The sequence below is a fragment of the Anarhichas minor genome, unplaced genomic scaffold (genome assembly GCF_050575085.1).
Source record: "Anarhichas minor isolate MPS153535 unplaced genomic scaffold, ASM5057508v1 ptg000136l, whole genome shotgun sequence".
Lineage (NCBI taxonomy): Eukaryota > Metazoa > Chordata > Actinopteri > Perciformes > Anarhichadidae > Anarhichas > Anarhichas minor.
In genome coordinates this window covers 12,198,388-12,224,254 of record NW_027466582.1, presented here as the reverse complement: position 1 = coordinate 12,224,254, position 25,867 = coordinate 12,198,388, and the positions used below count along the sequence as shown (strand labels likewise).

The 25,867-nt window shown below is 42.7% G+C and overlaps 2 protein-coding genes across 3 annotated transcripts in view; one reads left to right on the top strand and one right to left on the bottom strand.

The window, feature by feature from the left end:
• ryr3 (ryanodine receptor 3) overlaps positions 1-2,300 on the top strand; it is a 102,229-nt gene extending 99,929 nt beyond the window's left edge. The window contains 2 exon segments of the mRNA XM_076084058.1: positions 57-108; positions 840-2,300. Of these exon segments, the coding sequence (XP_075940173.1) occupies positions 57-108; positions 840-935 (148 nt within the window). The 3' untranslated portion in view covers positions 936-2,300.
• Positions 1,725-25,567, bottom strand: aven (apoptosis, caspase activation inhibitor). Of its 2 annotated transcripts, XM_076083789.1 has the most exons (6): positions 25,334-25,567; positions 23,639-23,810; positions 3,744-3,814; positions 3,227-3,322; positions 2,822-3,119; positions 1,725-2,237 (listed from the first exon to the last, which is right to left on the bottom strand). In XM_076083789.1, the coding sequence occupies exons 1-6, from the start codon at positions 25,526-25,528 to the stop codon at positions 2,083-2,085; spliced, it is 987 nt and encodes a 328-aa protein (XP_075939904.1). In that variant the 5' UTR covers positions 25,529-25,567; the 3' UTR covers positions 1,725-2,082. The 2 variants fall into 2 exon arrangements, with proteins under 2 accessions (XP_075939904.1, XP_075939903.1); XM_076083788.1 differs by lacking the exons at positions 23,639-23,810; positions 25,334-25,567 and adding an exon at positions 6,018-7,017.
• Between the last annotated feature and the right edge of the window lie 300 nt (positions 25,568-25,867).

Below are 25,867 nucleotides of genomic sequence, written 5' to 3'. Positions count from 1 at the left end.
GTCAAGACGTATTCCTGATCTACAATATGATTGAACTTGTTCCTCCCGTGTTGCAGGTTCTTCCTGATGTACCTGATTAACAAGGACGAGACTGAGCACACGGGTCAGGTACGTGGCGAGTTTCCAAACCTTTGTTTGTGCTTCTGTGAGATATCACGTCCGATCAATCTTTGGACCAGAGGAAGGTTACAGTAACTTCAGTAGGCTTTTCCTTGTGCAACATTTCAACCCACTTGTGATGTTGCATAAGTGCAGCTCAGCAGGAGGAAGAAGCAATGCGTGGGTTCACTTTGCCTCTGACTTTTTTTTCATATTAACTTGTTATTGTAGTGCACCTGAGATTAAAGTTGTTTTTATTTGATATGCATCTTGTTGCAGATCCTCACAGCTGCAGCAGTAACCACATTCAGCTGCCTGTAGAGAATCTTTGTTTTTTCTGCAAAACAATAAAGGCGGGCCTTATGGATCACTCAGCTTGGGTCTTAACACAAATAATACTTAATGATGTATTAACTTACTCTAGTATCTTCTTACAGTATCACACATTATGTATGTAGCCTTTTTTTTTTTTTTAATCCCCGGGCCCGTTCCACCAAATTTGCAGTATTAGATTTCCTGTTGCTCATTTATATTTTTTTGTATTTTTTTTCAATATATTATGACCTTTTTTTTCCAACAAAATACTAATTACTTTATTGTAGACATGGTAGTCCTCAGTCATAGTGGTACACCCTAACTGGTAAACTAATCTTAATACGTGAAATTGATGGCGTGCCACTGTAACCGTCTCTAAACTTCTCTGCATCATCACACCTTGTTTTTTTTTCCTTCCCCTCCAGGAGTCGTTTGTGTGGAAGCTGTACCAGGAGAGATGCTGGGACTTCTTCCCCATCGGAGACTGTTTCCGGAAGCAATACGAGGACCAGTTGGGTTAGAGAGGGCCACTCTTGTGTTGTGCCTCTCTACTTACCTTCCATCTGAAAGGGACAGTGAACTTGACCACTCTCTGGACTTTATCTGCTGCCATGGCGATACACAAAAAACAAATTCAAGACGACCGATGATGGGACATGTTGGGTTTGTGCGTCCAAGTCCTCGTTACCGAAAAAAAAGTCACTTGCCACGACGCCTCTTATATGCAAAGTCTTCTGTTGATTCTGATTCACATTGCCTTTTCACTTGCTTAACCCCAACCTGTTGCACAATTTGCTGTGTGTCGACATTTGATACACGAGAAGGGTTACAGCGTGACAACTGAATGTCTGAATGTGCACAATTTCTAGGTTAACGCCAGGATGTTCGTGTCATGTTTTATCAAAGCAACTGAATGGATGCGTGCTTCTAGTGCGATCAGTATTGATCCAGTAAACATTATACACGACACGAGTGAAACCTAATCTGCCTTTTAATACCCGTCAGATGAAAACTGTTCGTCCAGGACCACAGACGACATACTTTAGGAGTTATCAAGTGCCGGCGTGCCTTATGAGAAACTATGCAAAAAAAGATTTTCTTTTCCCTCCTGACACAAGCAGTGCTCTTGCTCTGGATTAGTTACAAGCAGATGTAGCTCAAGATAGTTTTGTGGCTTTTAAATTATAAAAAGAGAAAACATTCGTTGTATAAAATCTAGATGATAATTGTGTAAATGTAGCTTAGTTTGGTTGTTTCTGAGCCGTGTCTTGCCCACAGTAGATGAGCCCGGAACAGAGGAAAAACAAACACGTAGTTCAAGGATTTATTGACGACACAATGGTTCGCTGCTGTTGTATGGCTATTTGTATGTATGTAGTCGCTTTGGTAAAGTGCATTTCTTTTGATGAGGAAATTATTAAAGCAACTTAACGCAATAAAGCAACGTTTCACTTTCTCTCCGTTCATTTTTGCATTTGAGATTTCTCGGGCCGCGATAATCCTTCGATGTGTAACTTTCACAAGGAAGAATTCTGTCTCTAAAGCATGAAGTGCAGCGGGAACATTTGCACATATCACATTTATAATACTGCCATCTGAAGGTAGAATTAGAAAAGTCCGGTTTCCTTATATACATCTTAATCAAGTCCTTTCCTTGGTGGTTAGTGGTCAGGAGATCATGCTGTCGAGCCAGTCCTCCAGGTCTTCTTCTGTCATTTCCTGCCTGGCGGAAGCAGACTTGGGAGGTGTGACATCTTTGTCTTTCACCTCGTCCATTTTCTCCTCTATCAACACAGGCTTCATGTCCTTCACTTGCTCACACGCTGCACAATAAAAGAACACACGGTGGAAAAAATGTGACTTTACAAATTATTAGTTTTGAACATAAAATCCAGTTTGTGCTTGAGCACCCTTCTATGCAGGTAGATATTGCATCAGTGAGATTCTCCAAAATAAAAATGTCATATATATCAAGTCATAATAAACCGTCAAAAGAAATAAAAGTCACAGAATAGAATGTCTATAAAGTCAAAGGGAAGTATGTTGAAAAAAGTAATTGTATGGTATGTCAAAATAAGTCATAGTATAGTACGCTTTAAAAATTAATTAATAGTCAAAGTTATGGTATAGTATATCATAAACATGTAAATTTACATGTGTAGTATATCATAAAATTGTCATAGTAATATAACATGTTAGTTGGTCAGTTTGAATCCTGACACCTTTTGACAGCCAGGCTAGCTGTCCCCATTGTGTTCAGTCTCTATGCTAAGCTAAACTTAGCGGTTTGTTCATACTTACTGTACAGACATGAGTGGTATCAACCCTCTCATGTAACTCTCCCACAGAAAGTCAATCTAAATACCGTAGAGACCATTTTTAAACAAAACAAGTTGAATATACTGACCTTTCTCTAGAACCGCACTCTCCTCATCTGCGACACTGACAGGTTGACTTCCTGACACATCCCAGACTGGTTTCTGTAAACTGAGCAGCTGGTCCAGCTCCTCATCACCACCACCATCATCATCCACCACCGGAGGCTCTGCAGCACTCGAGGAAACCGGTGGGTTTGTAGCCACGGGGTCTGTCTGGACGGTGCTGATGGTTTTTAAAGCTGCAGACGGAGGAGTAAATGTGGCCGCTTTGGGCATCTCCTGTTTAGGTGTGCGGCTCAGAGTGGGCAGTTCTAAAGGTGTCGACACCTGAAACAGGATCGGCGTAAAAATGAATGCAATGCAAGTCAAACATTGGTTAGACGATTCTTTCCTCCAGTGCAGGATATGCAGTCAAACAGCCTATAACAGCCTACCTGAAGCAGCTCAGCCTCCAGGTTGAGTCTCTGATGGAGAGGCACTTGTTGAAGAATCTGGGCGAGCGCTGGGAGGTCCACAAACACTGCAGACATCTAGAGAGGGAACATGACAACAAACTGTAAAACCAGACACAATCTAGCGGTTTGTTTTCTGTGTGTTGAAATAAGCAATCGCAGCAAACAGTCGAGTCATGTTAGTGAAAGCAATGCTACTTTTTGTCACATTGGTCATCAGTATCAGTCCTGATCTCGAATGTGCACGAGGAATCAGACTTGAAACCAATTCATAAGTTAAAAAAAACATGCGACACAAGCAGGTCATTGTCATTGCAGTAATTGTCGAGACACGTCAATCAAACCCACTAATGTCAACCTGGCTCCGCTAGGAAGCCAACAATGCTGCTTTCAATCCAAACCTCATGTCTGTTTGAAGGATCCATACCCAACAAAGTGTGTTAAATCCATGAAAGACAAAGAAGCAGAATGCTGGAGACTGTGTGGGATATAGATTTACCTGACTGGCTGAAGATGAGTCCATCTCCCAGTCCTTTTCTTCTGAAAACCGGAATTGAGTGAAGGAATCCCCTGAGAAAGACACACAAGACCAGAGTTTGACACACAACCACTCCTACAGGACTGCCGTCTGCTGGAGTTTAGATAAAAACAACACTCATCTTCAGTTTGTTCACGTCTCTAAAATACAAGCACAACTCCAGGCCCGTGTGAGCCTTCACACCTAAAATGTCTGAAATGCTAACACAGGGTTTCTCTGTTAAGCGGTTAGTAGCTTTGTGCAAAGTGTTGCTCAGGATGAGAGTTAAAGCAGGCGAGCACGTGACGCCACTTTGCTTGCAAAACATCGACTGGCTGAGGGCTCTCGTAGCTACAAAAGCCACCGAGGTCGTATCATTAATAATCACAAACGGCAGCAGCGGTGCCGCACATCCAGTCGAGAAATTTCAGAGCTGTTGGCAGCTGAGTTTTTAATGAAACAAACAGACGCAGATAAACAAAGGAGAAAAACTGTGCGGATGAAACTTGTGTTGGTACAGAGAGAAACCATGTGGAGTGCTCAGTCAAAACACGACACATCCAATAAAAAGGGCTCAACGAGGGATGCACCGTGTCAGATGTGAAGCACCACTAAGAAAAGAAATCTCATGTTGTGGATGTGGCTTTCACCACAAAGTAGCAGGAGTGTTCGTAGCTCTGGGTGGAAGAACAGGCCCAATGTGAGTACTTTCAGATGAAGTAGAGAGAGGTTATCTCTGCTCAAACATAGAAGGAATACTTGAGGGGGAGACCGCTCCGTCGTCTAACATCAATACAAATCTATAGCTGTTTGAGGCCCTTTAAATCGGGGGGGGGGGGGGGGCACACAGATAGAGGCCGTCCCTGGTGTTGTGGGGCAAAAATAGCCTTTACACTGGTAAAGCGAATTTAAAAGGTATGGCTGAAACAAAAACTACAAACCAATCACAAATCACAACAGGCAAAAATGCCCCAAAAGCTTGATTCAATTGAGTTTTTCAACAATGCATAGACAGTATAAATAAGTCTACCGTCTCCTGCGGGATTCTTTTTGGAGCATCGGTTTAAAACCAGCAGCAGTTTTCAGTCAGCAAATTACAAAAAAAAAAAAAAAAAGACTTTTCGGACTGAAGCTCCACAACACAGGATGAGGACGTGCACCGCTCACTTTAATCAAAGCACGCTGAAGCCGAACAGCGTGCGGGTGAAGCTCAGTCTGCCACACACAGATGGCCGGCCAGTGGGAGACCTGACGGAGGAGCCGCAGTCAGTCGCAGCCTCTCCTTTTTTTTGTTATATAAAAAGACAACTCGGCCCCTCACGCGGAGACGCTCAGCACCATCTGCGGTTTGTCCTTGATTGCTCGGCTGCACGGGGGAGTGAAGGGGGTCAAGAAGGAGAGGCCGAGTCCCCGCTGTCAAACGGGCCGAGGGAAGCGTGATTTATGAATGGAAGCTTTATCAAGGTTACAATGACTGCGAGGCAGGCGGATAAGGGAAAGGGAAAGGGAATGTCAGCTTTATGCGACAGGCTGATGGGGTGGATGCCTTTATGTTGGGCCGCACGGGCGTCTGTTATCGAGGAGATCGACTGATTCTCACCCTTCGAAGACATAAAGCTGGGCATATTAACCCGGGGACGGTGGACGTAAAAACTAAGTCTTAAACCTAATCTTAAGAAGAGTGTTTGGTAACGATATTCTGGGCGCCTCACCAACAAGTCCTAGTCCCATGTTTCAGAAATACATCAATCCCAGAATGCAACTGGGACCTGATCAACAGGTATAATAATAAATCCTCTTGGCTGATATTATTGGCATATCACAAAGAAATATTGGTATCTGCAGATGACAAATGACGGCTCAGTTCTCATGAACTAATGTTTTTATTACTAGTTATGATACTTAAATGTCAAAGTCGATAACTTGTTGACCGATTCCTCTTATTCTCAAATATCAATGTCAGTAAATTACCCTAAAAAAAAAAAAACAGTTCTTCCATTTCCTTAAATGGAAACACAGGATGATGAATTAAAGAGTCCCTTTCTCATTTAGGACACAATTTGTGATTCATCATCGAGAGCAGGAAAAAGCTGTATAATCACGTCTTTCAAATGTTAATATGTCCACTCCGGTGTTAATGCAACAGCTTCAGGATCCAGTGAGAGACCTCCTGGGGGTTCATCCCTCTTGTTTTGTTGTTCACAACTAAACTGAACATCTGTGTTAAAAATGTAATCTGCATTGAGTAGAAATCACCCTTCAACAGTCGCCTCTCACTCTTCCGTTTCCTCTTTTTTTCCAACTCCTGCTCCTCTCTGTTTAATATATTTGCAGACTCTAATCCTCCTCTTCCTCCTCTGTCTCCTTCAGTCCGTCTCCAACACACAGAACTGCTGACAGCGGTGAACTGCCTCCCTCCTACACCCCACAGCCCGGTGTCATCCTGATCTGTGTCCATGGAAATACCATCCCTGGTAGCAGGGAGAGAGCGCTGACACAACCATGGCAACAGCTGCCGGTGAGGATGAGGAGAAACTTCAGTCAAACCTCCAGAAGACAGAAAGAGAAAGAAAGAGAGAGGGGAGGAAGAGGAGGGAGAGGGGCGTGTGTGTGAAGGAGGAAAAGAAGCGAATGAAGATAAATGAAAGCGAGAGCGAAGCCAACTCTTCATTCCCGCTCGTCCAAACAGATGTGCGAGACTTAAATCCCGTCTCTGCTCTCGGCTGACACGGTTTTCAGTGCACAGCTACACCTGTAGTCTCACGTGTGTCACAAGCTCTGTGGAAAATAAGCAGGCCAATACGCATTTCAATCAAACTGCACTCCACTAAATACATGCTGCTGTTTGGGCTTAGTTCACACATGTCAAACCTGAAGATCATAACTGGAACAGGAGGTACAACGACGAGCTGATTCATCGCAAAAAAATAGCAAAGATACCAAACAACTTGTTTCAGCCTCTCAAATGTGGAGAGTTTTTGACTTTCCTGTGTTTTGCATCAGTGTGAACTGGATATCTTTGGTTTTAGATTGTAGGTTGAATAAAACGAGACACGTATGGCCTTTCTTATTTCAAACATTCCATAAATCAAACGATTAACTGAGAAAATAACTGGCAGAATAATTAATATAGAGGTTAATATCACAAATGCTAACAGCAAGGCCATGTTCCTCTAACTCAAGATGTCCTTGTGTCAGCTAGAAGTGCAATCTATGGATTTATGCAGGAACCAATACTGAAACACAAGTGCTTTTAAAAACATTGATTAATCTCATTGTCGAAACCACAGCCTCAACATAAACCAATGTCTGTCATATGATGGAGTTTAAGAGTGTTCAACAACATCTAAATACACCTGGACTTATGTTTGTCTTCCTGAGTTCATTCATTCATTTCATTCTACTTCTGTGTGCGAGTTATTCTGTTGTGTATTTAGTTGATGAAAGGAAAATAAGATAAGTTAAATAAAAATACAGGCTATCATTAGCAATGTTGGTCCAGAAAGCTTCATCACTGTTCATCACGCAAACCTTTTAACACCGTTACTATCGTAACAAAAGCCCAAAGCCTTTTGTATCTAAAAACACTCAACCTCAGAGAAACTGTTCCCGTCCTGCGTAGGAATTTAGTTAAATATTACTGCGATAGCTTCCTGACGTCACGCCACACCACTGATTAAAGATCAATTCATTACTCAAATGATTGTCTGAGTGCGTCAGCCGGGGCGGTGAGCCTCGGTGAGTTATTCCACAGTGAATAAACACTGCATTACTCACGCTTTGTTCTAAGTGGCTCGGCTGGCATTGTGTAACTTCTGTACGATGTGGTATCCTGTCTCTTGACATCCTGCTGGCTGAACCCCACATTAACAAATGTGGCTTTTTCGCTCACAACCCCGGGCTCCTCTGAGCTATCTATGGCTCGTCCCGCTCTCATCTTTTATATTTGGGATGTGCTGTGGCCGCGCTCCCGCCTTTCTGTTCCGCTCCGCTCTTTTCCTGCTCCACTCAACTCCACTCTGCTCTCACCCCTGCCGCTGTTCATCTTCACCTCCCCCCCCTCCCCTCCCCTCCCCCCTCCCCTCACTCCCCTTGTCCTGCTTTGCAAGACTGTCGAGCACTGGCACCGAGTCAGGACCAAGAGAAGACGAGCTGGATGTGTATCGCTCTGCGTGATGAATAGAGGAAATGCATAGACGATGCAGCAGGATGACAGGAAGCTAATGATGTTATTACTGGACTTTCATTAACAGCAACGTGCACCTAACAAGAGCATTAATGCCGCCAACATTTATACCGTGGAGTCTTCTTTTAGCCTGTACTTGAGCTGAAACAAACAAAGAGAAAAGTCATCTGAAACTATTTTGATAATCAGATAATCATTTCAGTAACTGAAATGATTAGAGAATTAGAATTAGAGATTTTGTCCGTTTTATATTGAATATCTTTGGAGCCTCAGTTAGAGAAGAAGTATGAAAGCTTTAAGACAACGTACACTTTCAATAGCAGCAACTCTTATAACTCTTATAATCCTAAACACAAACTGGATTTATGGGCTGTGTCCTGTTTGCCTGAGCATGCCGCTGATGGCCTGTTGGTTGTAGTGCAGACAGCCGCGCCCCCCCCCCCCCCCCCCACACACACACACACACACACACACACACACACACACACACACACACACACGTTGGGTGAGCCACACCTTCAGCATACAGCGGTGCACAGACTCGGTCCACGCACAGCTGCAGCCTGGACTTAGCCTTGATTAGCCATCTTTCTTGGAGCAGTGACTGGTTGAATAGAAACAGGAGGGACATGTGAGGAGCAACGGCACCGCTGCTCAGTCTCCACTAACACCTGCAGTGAAATGTTGACATTTCACCTGACTGGAAGAGGAATACGCTCATTCCCTGCTCCCTCTCCCCCCCCTTCATTTAGCGGTAGAGTAATGGCGTGTGATCGGTGAATGATTACTTCTCTTTTAAACCGGCTGTCATGGCAGATCCTCGCCTGATAAGAGGCGAGATGGAGCGAGAAAACTTATCGAGTGTTATTACTTCTGTGACAAATCCCGTCTGACGGGTGTTTGGCCGCACTAAGAGGAGGGACAGGATGGAAATTGTCAGAGAAAGATGAAGGCAAAGATAAGAGCAAAAGAGCAAAAGGAGTAAAGCAAGAAAGAGAAATACAGACGGAAGATAACATGCAGGAAAGACCATTCAGGTGAACTTGTTGCAATCTGTGGAGCCGATCGTCTCTCCGAGAGCTAACGCACCTCCAGCGTGCTCCCTGTCACGCCTTTTTAACCAAACCAATTAGCCTAACACGGCGCGGCGTTGAAACCCACGACGCATCGATAAATCACTGTCTGTGCTAATTGCAATTAAAATCCTGAGCAAACCAGGCGAGACAATAAAAGAGGGCTGAAGCCATTTACTCTTAACTTTTAATGGTGATTGCGTGAGGCTGTGTCTATGACAACGTCGTATCAGAAGAGCTCCAATCAACCCGGGGCCTCGTTCTCATTAGACCTGTTGAATATGGCTTGTTCAGAGCCAGGATGCCGGGATACATGGGATCTAATCCATCATAATCACACAGGTGATACACACATCCATGAATTGATTTGCTGGATATTATTAGGCTACGAGCCTGGATCTGATGGAAATATAAAGTAATATTGACAAAAGAAAAATTCAAACTGACAAATACTAGAAATATTACAGACTTAATGAGCAATCCTCACAAAAATACATTTGTAATCATATTTCTTTCAGTTTTTCAGTCAACCAACATCAGCACCCCTTGAGCCAAACTGACTAAATCCCCCACAGGCTGGTGGGTACCTTAAATTGCTATGTGATGCTAGGGGTTGTAATGTGTTTATCAATGTTGGTTTTTGTTGGTAAAACTGTGTATTTGCTGCATAACTGCATATCTCAGAATCAAATTAATCTAAATTTTGCTCTGGTGAAATTGTCTCCCCGTTATGAAAGCTCAAAAATCACTCGTCACATCCTGATTACACTCATCTCCATATTCAACTTCTAAAAGGCAAACTGCTTGCACCAGTGATGACCGACTGTGGATGTGGTGTAGATAGTAAAGAGGGTGAACACCAGTTATTTTGTGTTGTAGAGATTTGTTTCCCTTTTTAAAATAAGTTAAATTCTGGTGTAAAACAAGACCTCAGAGGTGCTTTGAACTAAATACTAACATTAGCAGGTTAACCATGGAGTAAGTCCTCTGTTGGCGTTAGTATCACTTTAAGGGGTACTGCTATCTGGATTTTTAAGCAATACATACGCAGCCCTAATGGTGGCGCTACAGGGAAAAGACAGGGGCTCATCAAAGTCATTGGGATTCATCCTCTGGGGACCATGAATGTCTGAACATAATTGTATGGCAACCAACATCCAATAGCTGAAAATTACTAAATCTATTATGATTGGAAACAAACTTTAACGTCATCAACTGTGCATCACAACTAATGAAAACACTTTCAGTCTCAAATTATTTAGACTGCTGTCGGAAACTAAACAAACCTGACACGACAACAGTGACGCATAAATTAAACTGACCTGTGAGACACAAACTGACCTGTGAGACACAAACTGACCTGTGAGACACAAACTGACCTGTGAGACACAAACTGACCTGTGAGACACGTGTCACAATAAACAGGACTGAGTGCATTGACTAAAGACTCCCCAGTGTGCAACAGTCACAGAGGTAAACCATGCAATAAATCCAATCTTTAGACACAATCAATACAAACAACAATTTCAGAACGAGCTGGCCTATTATCACTCCCTCATAGGAAACACGGTTGTTTTAAGCCGCTCTCTTCATCAGACGTTATCGAGCTCCAGACTTACGACGAGACGCTACGCAGAAGGCAAATCAGCGAAGAGCGAGTGTGTGATTCAGGCTGACATGTAGCCTCCCGGCGCTGATCCCTGTGGCAGAATTAACCATCGGCCGAGAGTGCCGGTACATCTGGGTCCCTCATTATGAAAGATGCAAGGAGCCTCGGCTATTAGGTTAGCTGAACAGATGAGTAAACAGCTAATACTGATCAGCACCATGCTTAAAATGGATCAATAGCGTGACACTAGCAGGGAACACTGAATTGCCTGAACACAGATCCGACAGGAACATAGAGGACGAGAAAATGCTTCCTACACACACACACACACCTGGTGCATTGTGTTTGTGAAATTGATTGGGAAAAATGCGTTTTTGTTTTCACAGGCAAAGCCTGTTTTCGTCTCTTTGCAAAAAGGCTTCAAAAGGCCAGAGGAAAATAAGAACAATGCACCCACAGGCAGCTAAATAAAGACCTGAGGATCGCCTTAAATAAGCACCAAACTGCCAGAAAGCGTGAATGTTTCAATCCTTTGAAGACGTGAGCGGATGAAATGTGACAGACATCGCAGTGCTAAAGTCCAAACAAGACATCCTGAGCAGCCACCCCGGTTTGATCTATTCCCTCCAGAGATCCCGAGTTCCTGCGCTTTTGTAGTGAATTCATCAGGAGACACTCATAACTGTCCGAGTCCGACTGAGTCACGATGCTGCCGTCTCGAAGACACTAAGCACACACGCCACCCCCTGCACTCTGCTAACACACACTTACAAGACAAATACAGTTCGCAGGAACATTAATTGTGCTCGTGGCTGCACGAACACAATGTGGAAGAGCTAAATATTGTGCCCAGTCTTCTGGTGTACAATTTCCCAGAGTTCATAGCGACGTCTTCTTACTTGTTTAGTTGTTAACAGTAAAGTGTACTTCCAGCTGTTTATTCTGTATATAATATTGCAAATATTTTACTCATGCCGGCACTATATATTAACGAACGGTATATATCTTAGCATATTCATATCTACTGATATTCTACATTCTATATGTATTCTGTATATTACGGTTTATTCTGGATACTACTGAGCACATTACTTTTACATTTTTGCACTTTTGGTTAGACGCTGAAGTGTATTTCGTTGTTTCAGCACCTGTACTCATCACACACCATGTATGCATTGGATGACACATTTCTGTTGCGAGAGAAATGACTCTTAACAAAGATATATTAAACATCTTGCACAGATGTAGACTTATTAAAAACACAGCCTGTCTGATCCTGTTCGTGCAAGCTGTTTGACTGGAATACTGCCAAAAAAACCGAAATGATTGGTTCCAAATAAAAACCTCTCAAATTACACATGCAGAGAGGATGTACTGTGGAAATCAAAAGCGTGAGTCAATAGGTCAACAGGGAGGCGCAGACAGACACAGCCTCACATTATCATAAACCAGAGACACGTACGCGGCACCGGTACGATACCGACATATCTCACTATCTGCCTTTTGAAGACCAGAACAAGAAAGGCATCGATTGATGGTTTGAAATTCATTCAACACTGATGCGAGAGACATTTTATTGTCACTCATGGGAGCGTTGGAGGCATCAGTGGACCATTGACAAGTTTACACAGCAGCCACATAGTAGACGCAGACACAGTGCAGCCACAGAAGGGTCAAAATATATATATATATGTGTGTGTGTGTATAAGATTAGACTCTAACCCCATTCCACTCTGTCCAAAACCTTCTCAGCATCTAAAGAGATTCAGATTCAGAGTTGAGTTCGAGGGGTTGTACATAATATTAAGCCTCTGACATTCTTCAAAAAAAAAAAAAAAAAAAAAAAAAAAGCATGTCTGTTGTTAAAGCCCGTCTGGTAAGAGGAAATTAAAGATGACAGGACTGTTTCCAAACACACATAGCTAATATTCCATAGTCGATAAGTAATACCATTGGGCGGTAGGAGCCGCGGGAGAGGGGGTCTTCAGTCTGTTATCGTATTAAAGGAAGCTTTCCATGACGCTTGAAGGAGAGAAGTGGTGTCCAAGGAAAAGGTGAGGGTGCTGATCAGCAGAGGGGAATCGTCACCATAAACCCATCTCGATGGCAAGGACACGTGAAGCATTGCCCCTCGTGAAATCTCCTCAACTGCGGTGGGCTCTTTCAACTGGAGCTTGGACGCTGTATCAACGTTGGGGACAGTAAGAGTGATGTATATCTAGAACTGATAATCAGTTGAATGCACAGGCTGCAAAGTGCCGTCTATAGATATTGAATTGAATATTGGACATCGGGGGTCGGTGGAGTGATCTTGCTCCACTAGTCTGTACGTTGACATTTAGTGCAATCTATTTCCTTGCCTGCCTAGATGTTGTGAGGCACAAATGCCCCGGAGTCAACTCGGCTTGTGTTTTCTGTTGGAGCTTTTAATGACTCTCATTCATCTTGCCCCCCCCCCCCCCCCCAATTGCGGACTGAGGTCACATTCATATTCAAAGGCAGGCTATTAGGGACTTCTGAGGAGCAAGACATGCTCTCAAACGGGAGTAATGGGGCCAGCTCAAGAGGGCACCATTACTGAAGCCAGTCATGCTATTGATCCCTTATTATCTACATCGGAGGGAATGTTGCTTCAGTGAACTAAAGTAGTTGAAACTCATTCGAACGCTACTCGAAGCGATGGTCATCTGGGTTCGCTAGTTACACCAACGCCTGTTGACAGAATGGGGCGCACACTGGTGTTTGTTTAAAATAAAGACCGTTTGACTGATGGCAAATGTTACGTTTGGTTGGTCACAGCTAACGAGCAGCCGGAGTTGACAATAAATGCAACAAAAGAAAATGCTCAGGACGAGGATGCATCTGGTGGAAAGCTTTATGTGCCATTATTATCAGCACCTCCATTGTTATTTACCAGAAGACAAGCAACACAGTGTGGGAGGTGGAAGCACACAAAGCAATTATCTTTAATTGAGGCACAGAAACACACCATTAAATGACTAATTTGCTTTTTTTTCCTTCTTTTTAAACCGCAGTCTTTTAAAATAATTGGCTCAGCTTTAGGGAATTAATGTCTATTTGACAACGCAGGTCTGACACAATTATATATCACCTGTAGACGAAAATAAATAGTGAATATTTTGACGGCCTTAAAGAAGTAACCTAGAATTCACCGATACATTTGGTGTATTGGAAGCTTTTCACCCGTTTCCCCCCCATCAACTAGTGCTCTTCACTGATGGTTCAGGTGGAAGCCACACTGCTCTTGCTGAATCTGAGGTTCAACAAATCGACCGATGCCGTCTTTCCATCTCCGTAGCACAAGCTTTCCTTGGGAGGCTGAGCAACACGATACCCCCGATAACCTGAGCACATCAGCCTTTTGGTCCAACTTTTAAATAATGGGAACCACAGCTCTTGTCTGTCTTGAACCGACAAATCTCTTGAGTATTTTGTTTTTCGTGCTACCTGAATAAATACACATAGACTTGTGTGTGTATTGTTCTCTGGTCATTGACGTAAGCCTGTGATAACCTCTATTCTCAACAATATTGGTGGTTAATAGCACCGGGACGCAGTGCTGATGTCACAGGGGTCAACTGTGTGGGTGGAGGCCTGTGACGTTCCCAATCTGCAGCAGTCGAGGAATCACCGTATGTCCGTGTGCCTCACATGAAATCCCTGGGGGGAGGCATTAGACATGCCTCACATCCTTTGTATTGCATTCTCCTGATGATCAATAGATAGCCTTGCGGCTTAGGGGTCCACAGGAACATACATGATGTATTAACATGAAAGCAAAACAGTTTCAAAGAAATGCACGGCACCCCCGGCCTATTCAACCTGTTCAATCCCGCAGAGTGAGGATGAAAAGCTGTGGTCCCTTTCAGGGTAAGATGTGATCTCTGAAGGAGCCAGAAAAATGGTGGCTCTTCAGTGCAGGCTAACAGGGCGGGGATGATGATGATGAGGGGTCATCAAACCCGCAATTATAATAATTGCATAATGGAGCGACAATTTTCAAAGCCAATACCTTTGTTGTCGTGAAAAGACTGATTTTATGCATGCATGACGTTTCACAATGCACAGATATTATTTAGAGAGTAAAGAGAGCTCCGTTGCTACCGCAGTGTTCAAGGAGGAGCAATATCAATATTGGCTTCATGTATTTTTTTTTTAATAAATATATCAAGACTGGTGTCATGGTATCTAATTAGCATCATTAGGAGGGTAAAGCACTGTGGGGAAGTATGGTACAAACACAAACCAGACAATCGGCTTTGGTTGGGACAAAGTCCTCCTGGTAAAAAATGTCCATGAAGTCTGTTAAAGACACATTTCACACACTGTTTTTATTCTCACGCACTAAAATCAAAGCCCTGTGGCATCACACTTTGCTAGCTGGATCAACGCTGCTTACTGATATGAACAACTGCTGGTGAATTCAGCAACAAGTAGGACATGGATGAAACGCTAAAAGGAAATCACCAAAAACAGCAAATAGCCCAAAGCATGGCTTCAGAGCAAGTTAAGCATTAGCTTGGGATGTTAAAAAGAGCTAATACCCTCGACTAGCCTCTTGCAAATAGTAGATCAGTTTCGTATTATTGATCTTTTCCACGTTCCTGCTCGTCCATCATCTAATAATACTAACGACTCATTACATTTTCCACATGTCTCTGGGGAGGCTGAAGTCCTTCCTACTAAAGAGATGGATAGTATTGTTGTGGTGGTGATACAGCTGGGCAATTAATCAAAACAAAGTCACACCATGACTCTCTAAACAACCACATTTTAGTCACAGCTGCTGGTGATTGCAGGTGAGAAAGTTAAGTAAAGTGATATTTAGATCTATTTCTAATTAATTTAGATCCAATTTATAATTTGATTATTTTGCTGTGAATAGCATATTAGCATAGTGCTAACTACTGATTATGTTAACTAAAACCATAATCCATGTTGTTTTTGCTAATATATGTAGAACAGCTCCACTGTGGGGACAGAGAATCTTGTGCACAGGTGTATTACCGGTACATAAGATGTCATTAATGAATCCTTACTCAGGTTCATTGTGATACTAGTTTTAGGTGACATTGCCCTAAGTGGCGGTAACTGAGATAAAGTGTGATGCCAGGTTTATAAAAGTGGTTGCTCAGTATGTATCTCGGTCACAATAAAAATTAAAAAAAAATCTAAGGGATCTGTATCAAGATTGCTTGTTTACATTATGGGTTTATGTTTTTCTTAAATAGTATTTTAAACTCCCAAAAGATCAGCATCAGTATGAGCCCCAGAAATCCTGCATCTGCCGTGCTATATATACGACACGCTCTTCCTCTCTGCTTTTCACTAAATTTCCATTTCTGCAGTTACGTATAAAGAAGAAAAACACATCTACAGCCGTACGCTTATCTGAACAGCGAAGGTCACGCCAACAGAAAGGTCCACACTGAACAGCACTATGAGGCCAGAGGAGGCCCTTGAGATTACCTGGCAAACTGAAAGCAGTTTAAAAACTCTGCCAGTCACCAGTGACTGCTTCCACAGTCACTCACGCTACTTTTAAAAAGAGGGGATTAACACTTTGGGGATTAACAAAGTCACCATGAAGTGTGACGTAGCCAGCAGTTGTGTGAATGCATTTCCTCTCTGATGAGGACAAACAGCTGTAAGCAAAAAGGCACACAGCAGCCCTTTCTGAACCGCTGCTGACATCCAACATCGACTCCTCCTCCGGCTCCTCCTCTCCTCTCCTCTCTGCTTCATCCTACTCCTCTACCTCCTCACCTCTTCCTCCCTTCTCTTACATGTTGCCCAGTGCTCGTGTGCAGGACGAGGCTTCCGGCCATGTGGGAATTTCTCCTAATAGTGGCTCTCGGTTAAATCCGCATGTTGGTACGGACGGCAGTGCAGCAGCCTTATCAGACGAGGCGAGCAGAAGCAGAAGTCCTTCAATCTGTGCAGCCTTGAGGATCGAGGAAGCTCAACTTCGCTTTCCCTGCCAGTGGAGCAAATCTCGCAGAAAGAGTAAGAAACTACCACTTTTGCCGCTTTCATCAATTTCCCAGAAGATGAGTTTATCTTTGGTGAAAAAAAAGCTTTGATGAGATCTTCACTTGACTACTGCTGAGGACCAGGAGTTCTAGTAATTCACCCTTCTGTGAAAAAGGTCTGGACAGCACCAGCGAGGCACCGAAGCTACTCCGTCACATGGACGTGGACACTGAACAGCTGTTGCATTTACCATCTTGTCTCGGAGAGAAACCAGACCGTTCGGGAGCAACACAGAGCTGCACGAGGATGCCGGGAAAACTTGTTCGCATCGAAGCACCTCGTACTTAGCAACTGATGAGGATGAGAGACCGTGTGATGACCTACCTGTATTTGACAAGTGTGTTTTTCACCTCGTTGGAGAAAGGAGCGCGCAGGGAAAAAAGTCAGCGAGGGGGAACAGGGGCGGGGAAGAGCGAGCCAGTGAGGGAAGGTGTGAAGCCAACGCTGTGAAAGAGAGAACTAGAGAAGCTGGGAAAGACACAGAGACAGAGAGAGAGAGAGAGAGAGAGAGAGAGAGAGAGAGAAAAAACTCTGCCAGACTGAGGGAGTAAAAGGAGAAACAGCGTATCAAAGACCTGGCCAAGCGCCCATTTAACGCTGCAGGATTGTGTTTTGTCAGAGCCATACAGGGTGAGTATAAATTCCGTTTGATGTGGCTATGATGACAGGAAATTAAACAGGGCGCAGGAGCAGCTGTCAACTTACTGCTCAGTAAAATCCTATTATGAATTCTAGCGTTGTAAAATTTTGATGGACTGAATAGCAAATATAATCTGAGTTACTATATTAATGAATCATGGAACAAGTGCTGGGGTTCATCAGTTGTCACTGGTGCCTTTATGAGCTCTACGGTACATTTTGTTCAATGCAGATTTAAAACAAGTCACTTTTGACACCCACGAGAGGTTATTAGATTGATCCCGGTTACTTTGGATAGTCTGGGCCGTGTAGAGGTGCTCTGTGTTTAGTTTGTTTTGCTCAGGAGAAAGTGGGAGGTACGTGGAGCAAGATGATTTGATCATTAAAAACTGCTGGGGATGAAAAGTCACATGACTGGCATCCGAACACTTATAGCACTGCATCCTCGGAGGTATAAACAATGTGATTGTTATCCAAAGAAGTTTTAGAACTGAGCTGGAACAACAAAAGATTAGTTGAAAATTTAGAGGCAACTATTTCAGCCATTTTTCAAAGGACAAATGCCAAAAATGACACTTGTTTGAGCTGATGAAATGTTAAAATTTGCAGGTTGTCTGTAGCTGACAATTGCTTTTTTCATTATTGATTAATTTGCAGATAATTTTCTCAATTAATCGGTTGGTCAATAGAACGTCAGAAAACAGTGAAAATGTGCATGGCTGTCCTCGATGGTGGCGACGTCATGAAATGTCCAACTGTCAAAAACCACAAAATATATAAAGATATAAAAAATTACTTAAAGCCGAAGCACAAATTTTATATGTTATTTGTAATTATTTGGGGTTTTTGGGTTGTGGGTCAAAACAAGGTTTCTGACCACTTGACCCACGGCTCTGTGAGACTTTAAAGGGCGTTTGTTTTAAACTATTTTTCAACATTGAGACAATTTAATTAATTAAGATTAGTTTATCTGCCGTTTATCGTAAAAAGAAAATAATTGCAGCCCTGAAATAAAGCCTCACATGTTAAAGTACTGGACAGTCAAACAATGGAACCGGTATATTTAAGGATGAAAGTGGGTAGACCGCTCTGTAGGTGAAAGTGTCGACGATCCACCTGCTGCTCTATTTGACCTCACACCATCCTCCGCCGGCTTCATCATAATCACCGACTGCAGGGAAACGAACCACCAGTGACGCGCTTTTGTTTCCTGTGTTCTTGAACAGCCTCATTCCTCTGCTTTGACACCAGCCTCCTCCGGTCCCGATGGGCTAATCAAGTATCCATAACAACACCGGAACATATAAATGAATGGCCTGATTGGGACTATTCATCCCGGTTAGGAAAACGTCCTTGTGTTTGTCAATCCAGTTAGCTGAACCACTGAAGCTCAAATGCGATTTCCTCTCGTCTCATTATGATTGAGCCTTGATAGGTGCCCATTAGCAGCCCTGGTAGACTACGGCTGCGGGGGAGGAGGATTGATCCTTGTCTTAATGTGTACACATAGATGACCGTGTTAGGATGCAAATAACTGCCCAGCAATTCCCCCAAGTCATACAGGCACATGGACACACACACGCACACGCACAGAACATGGCAACTGCACCATGTGTGATCATTATCCCTGGCAACCGCACAATCAACCCCCAACAATGCGAGGGCTGAGACGAGACATGACAAAATAGAAATCACCCCGGGGGTTACGAAAGCGTCGACAGCGATTCATTCCTTAAGGCTTAGTGGCATCTTGGTGCGTTTTAATTCATTCAATACAGACAAACCACCTTTCGCCGGAAATTCCTCTCGGATGAAAAGCTTTTCTGCACAAAAGGCAGCTTCTAGAAAAAGCACTGGTGCGGAAATATTTTGAGAATCAAAAAGGCGCCAAGGTTTCATCCTTGAAAACCAATCATCGGATTCAATCAAAAAAAAACACATGAATGCTAAAAGCACTTGGGCTGTTTGGACAAGCAGCCGGGGCGACATAATCGCCATGTACGAGACGCACGGAAATCAACATGACCTTCAATTCAAATCACACAGTCTGTTGACATTATTTCCCCGTCAGAGCTGCGTTTGTCCTAATCACGCTGAGTACAGCGGGGCGTTCAATGAAGCCTTTGCAAATAGACAGTCAGCCACGGACTGTTTCTGAAGACTCCATTATATATTTGAAATAGATCGTCGAGGCAAAATTCAATGAAGCGGTAGACGTCTTTATAGGCCTAGAGCCTCGGTTTTCCCCTTTTTGGTGCTTTCATTTGTATCGTATGAAATAATAATAATAATAATAATAATAATAATAATAGGTGAAGAGATAACATCGCCAATGCTCTTTAAAAGGATTCACTGCAGCAGCGATTGCATTTTGGATACAGAAGTCAAATTTAAATTGAAATATAAACCAACCGAGGTTATATAAATGGAGATTATATAAAGCACAGACTCTGCACTACACCATCTGAGGTAGAATGTAAGAATGAAAGGAGTGGGATGCACGGACTGCATTATTAGTGTTATAGTGATGGAAGATGTACTCGGATGTTTTGCTGAAATAAAACTGGCAAAACTACAGTGTGCAAATACTTTGTCTAACATTCAAAGTATTACCATCAGAAGATACTTTAAGCACCAAAAGTGTAAATGCTCATTCTGCTGAATGTCTCATTCCGAACCATTTTTATACTCCTGAATTATGATTATTTATGCATTAATGTGTTCATCACTTTAATGTTGCTGGTAAAGGTGGAGCTTATTTTAATTACTTTATATATTGTTGGGTAGCTTGTGATTTTTTTTCCCCCCTATGGTTCAATGTCCCATTTATCTACATTTCCCAATTTAGGATTATGATCATTTCAAATGTTGACAAAACGATCTCACTTCCATTCAGTAAGTGTTCTGGGGCTTTCAATCACATCACATGATCTTCGTTAGCAGACACGGTGCATGCCTGCTGCATGTCCACCTAGATGTTAAAAGTTGTTTAGATTAGAATAGAATCACAATTTTGTATTTAATAATTTAAGTGAAAGTGATGAACACAAAATCCCGATTTTAGATAACAGACTAAGTGCCGTTCATAAATGCCTATGATCATAAACTTGGCATCTACTGCATTGTATTAAGACATCACTCTGCATCTGTTCAACCTGGAACTGGAGTTGTGGAGCAACCGCAGCTCCTCCCAGTCTTTACGCATTTCTCTGTTAATCGGGCAGAATTGTCATTTTTACTTTCCACTTTGTCTTCACATTTGAATAAGATCCCAGCTGTGGGGAGAAGATTAGAGGTCTTGAACACGGCGAGTGTTTACAGGTGTCGTTTCCACTCTACTGTGCAGGAAGAGGAGCTAATGATAGCGATTCCTTTCATCACCTATTCAGCCAGAAACTCTGAAGGTTTCAGATCCTTTGGAACTTTTGCTAAACAGCAGCCACAATGACAATATGATGTTAAATGCTTATTTACAGCGTAACTAATGTCAACCCCTAAGTACATTCAATTAAGCAAAGGTGTGTTGTATTGATTATTCATTTAAAAAACGTCAGAAAATAGTCTAAAACTGCATCAACTTGTCATATTTTAAATGTCCTTGTCATATCTGAATGACAGCATTTTTTAGAAATGGTGAAACGATTATCAAAATTGTTTGAGATTCGTTTTCTGTCGATTAGTTAGTCAACGGATTGTTTCAGCTTTGAAAATCTTTGAAAAGTTGCATGGTCTCACTTTGACAAAACTCCCGATGCTTTCTGCCCTTTAATGTCAGGGAGAACAAAACACTCCCCGCCCACACACACACATATTTATAGAGTTTTGTTTTGGGTTGTTCGTATGTGCTCAGCTCTCACAACAGTGGACGACAACATCATCAAATAGAAAGTGTCTTCTTAGGCAGCATCCGTTATGACTATGCTGCTTTGAGGCAAAAGGAAACCGATCTATTTGATTAAAGTCGTGTAAAGTCAGCCCACAAACCTGCTGTGTGACTCTGAATCTTGGAAGAACTTCACGAAGCATTACAGACATTTTAAAAAGCTCTAAATCATCTCTATCCGAAAAACACGTAACATTTCTGACCTGTACATCCTGTCCATCCAGTCTTGCCAATTCAACTACCAGAATACTTCAACACCTTGGATACAAAATGAGACGGAGAAATAAGCCCCCCCCACACACACACACACACACACACACACACACACACACACACACACACACACACACACACACACACACACACACACACACACACACACACACACACACACACACACACACACACACACACACACACACACACACACACACACACACACACACACACGCACGCACGCACACACACACACACACACACACAGAAGTATTTTTATGATACTCAAGCCAAGAGGAAAAGGGAGGTTTCTGTGGCAGATTCCTGATTCAACAGCTACCTTAATTGGCCAGGAAAAGGACTCTTGAAAGCATCGCCTCCCACATACAATTAAGTATCCTCGAGAGAGCGGCAGCCTCTTGCTGTACGGCATGACTAATCTGACAATGTGGGCAAAACACAGAGACGAGAGATACGAGTCAAACAACTCACTGGAGAACCTTTGGCATTTACGCTACAAGAGAAGGGGGGGGGGGGGGAGAGACACGGCGCCGCAACGCTCTCCAACTCTCTAATGGCGTGAGAAAAACAACAATTCTGTGAAATCATTTAGCTGCTGAAACACTCATCCCGAGTTCAAAATGGCCTCATAACTTCATGCGAAAGCACAAGCAAGTCCTGCACAGAATGTAGGACTCAACTCCTGGATCTAATCAGACAGATGCTGAATAATATACAGTACTTGTATTAGTATTGGTAGCGTGTTGAATTCAACAAATTAGAGCTTTGGTCCAAATGTTTAACCTTTCACATCCATCAGCAATAACAAACACAATCATTTAAGATATATCTTGTGCATGAATTCATTTTAATGCCACAAATTGTATTAAAATGAAGTGTTCCTCACAAACTTTTATGATGTTTCCATAACCCCAAGCCTCTGAAACTGCATCAACAGGTGCTACAGGCTCCATTGCTTTCACCAAACAGTCGCTAACATTGGCTGTGGTTTGATGGAGCAACACAGAGGGTTGTTGGAGAGTTTTCACTGAAAACGGCTGCGGAAAATAATACCGAGATGTGAGACTGAACCAAAAACGCAAAGCTGTGGGCCATTCAACCAAAACCAAAAGCGGAAAAATACTGAAATACCCCATAAATCTGCAGTCGGCTGATAATCATCAGTTTGTTTGTCACTATTAGCGACCAATGTCAAATCACACATAGTCATTTCACCTTTTGTCCATTTTAAAATATTGATTCGTAGCTTTATACCATTATGAAACTCACAACAAGCATTTTAAAAACACCCAAAACACTAAAAGAAAACATAAAATATGCAACAAAAGTAAAATATAATTGTTCTACTTTAAAGTTCATTTATGTGTCATCATAAAAAGGAAAAACAACTGGTGGATGTTTGTTGATTATTAACTAAAAGGCCAATGTGCTGGTGTAACACTAATTTGAATAATGGCATATTAATACAATCTCACATCCTGTTGATTTATATAATAACATTTCTAGACTTTAAAACCACAGTTCATGAAACTGTAAAGTACGCTAGAAAGCCGACAGCCAAAGCTGATTGTGGTCTGCTATCTGAAAAAAACCGTCCTAAATATGAAGAAGTCTGGAGCTCTGCTCTAATAAGACGACACTGAGCTTTCTACTTGTGCTCCTTTGGGGGAAAGAAAAACACAAACAGGGATGAGAGACTGTTGAGAGCCCAGGAGGCTGAAACACGGAGCACTGAGGCTGAAAGTAGCACACAAAGTCAAACAAGGATTTATGCAGCCGTTTGACAGCAGTGTCCAACATGGACATTTCATTTCAACTAATTAGGATACGGAGTCAATTTAAGAAAAGTGCAATTAGACTCGCTGGAGTATTTGACACAGTGTGAGTTTTACATGTCGTTATCCCAGAGAGGCTAATACACAAATTAGAAGTCAATACAAACGCATAAATACCTTTGTACCTTTAATCCAGTGATGTTTGAACATGTGAAATGGAATGTATTTGTCTTAATTGGTTTTATTTCTTTGTTGTGAAGCATACATAAGCCCAAAAAAACTCTGAATTATAGGAATATTTTTAGGAAAGTTTTTGCAAAGTTCAGATGTCTGACTTGTCTCCCCCGTCATTGGCCGACTGAACACTGCGGTGGGCAAAACAAACAACCTCCTCGAGCTTCGTTTCGTGGTCCGATCTTACCTGCGGCCTCCAGCAGGAGGTGGTAGTCTATTCCTCTCTGAGCGGGCGTGTCATCGTCAGGCTCCGGCCTCTCTGAGGCCTCGTAACGCTCCCAGTTTGACCCCAGTTTCCTCCTGGAGAAAACCTCCGGCCTGTCGCCTTCCTCCTGAAGGTTGTCCCCCTCATCTTGGTCCTGAAAGAAGAGCAACATGGCGGGGTACACAGTGAGGAACGGAGGGATTTAAGCGACAAATGGGAATAACGGTGCACCCTTTATAACAGTCTCTACTAAAAAAAGCAAGACGAGAACAAACTGTATTTTAAAAATGTCTTGCACCATGACTCAATAATTTCTCATTTGAAACAATGATGAGACATGAGATAGGACAGAAAGTTCAAAGAGCCTTTGCTCACAATCAAATTAAGAGAAGAACACTGTAGGTTAATCGATTCATTGATCGACAGAAAATTAATTAATCTTATTAAATTCAACATAAATGGGGCCAAAAATGGTGTTCCACAGTCCTGAAGAGTCCATTTTTACATCTGTTTTCTGCTGTACCATCGTCCCTCCGGAATAGTTTGTTGGGAAATGTATGTGCACCAACTGGCCCACCATCACATAACCTCTGAAACACGCCATCTTTCCATTAACAACTTGCATGTTGGTGTCGTTCAGACGTCATTCAGTTGGAGCAGATCATACAGAACAATACAGACACGGCAGATAGTGTGAATGAGTAATTCAGGCTTGTCTGCTTCATTTTTACAAAAGAGCAAACTTTGCAAAGCCAGTTAGCCTTGGGTACAGTGACTGAAGATGTTCCCAACAACACTTCCTCTGACTAAGCTCCACAAAGCATGACACAAAGAGCATTTTGTAAATTGGTCATTAACACATAGCTCTTATTCATAGATGGGTAGCTAAGCCAAACAAAACGGGTCAAGGTAAATGGCACGTTCCACTGTGTGACAAGGAACAAGACATCCAAAAGTGAACGACTTTAAATGCGTCTGCGTCATAGAGTTCTTGCCGTTTTTTGTCACATGGCTGCACAAACCTTTAGGTTGCCATAGAAAAGAGCAGGTGTGTCAGAGAGACAAAGCATGCTCAGTTTCTCTGGTGCCCTGTCAAAAAAAACAATAACACAGAGCTCGTTTTTCCTCCAACAATATCATCAAAGACCCCCATGGTATGATTGCAATCAAGGAGCCCCTGTTCCAAAAGGAGATTTGTGGTATGATTGCAATCAAAGAGCCCCTGTTGTTTACCTTCTACCTCTGTTAGTTACCATGGCAGGAGCATCTACTCACAGAGCATCCCAGTGGATGTGAGGCTGAGAGTGTCACATCCGAGGGCCGGTGATAATGTGGGAGTGTTTGTGGAAGACCAAGACTCCATGCATGCCGACAGGAACTCGTTATGTGCACTGAGCATGTACAGTAGAGACGTGTGCAAACACACTTCTGTAATGCACCGCAATCAAACAACGTGTGTGCTGCAGCTACTTGTGTCGAGTATGAGTCACAGCTCTGCAACTCAACAGAGGCTGTGCTTTGAATGTGTGGAGAGAAAAAAAACGTCACATATTTGCAAATTGGCGTTATCGCATTGATATTATCCGACAAGTCCAACTTTATTCAAATAAACTATCAATAGCTAAACGCGGGGCAGCCTCTATGGGACTTAACGTAAACGTCCATGCTCTCTCTCACCCGGTGTTGGAACTCCGCTGAGTGGCCGCTTCCCCCGCGTCCACGGCCGCGGTAGTGGTCTCTTTTACCCCGGCCGCGGTGGTGGCCTCCTCTCCCTCTGCCCCGGTGTTCACCGCTGGCGCTGTCGCTGTTGCTTTCACCTCGGCCGCCTCTTCTCCAACTGCCTCCTCTGACTCCGCTCGGTTTAGCGTCCATTGCTGTCAATATTGGCCGGACAGTTTAACATGTGACACCTTCAAGTTGAACGGAACAAGTGTTACATTGAATGCTGTCCCACGACAAAATGGCGTTTGATGGTTCCGAGTCAAAATAATCAATTTTACATTTCAGAAATTAACATTTTTTATTAGAATACAAAGAACAGTTTAAACAGTATAACTTTTATATATATATATATATAGAGAGAGAGAGAGAGAGAGAGAGAGAGAGAGAGAGAGACTTAAAAAAAAAAATACATTAATGTTTCTCTTTTTATTTCAGGAAATCTCTTAATGGAGCCACAAACCGGCACCTCTCTCTGACCCATCATCAGTA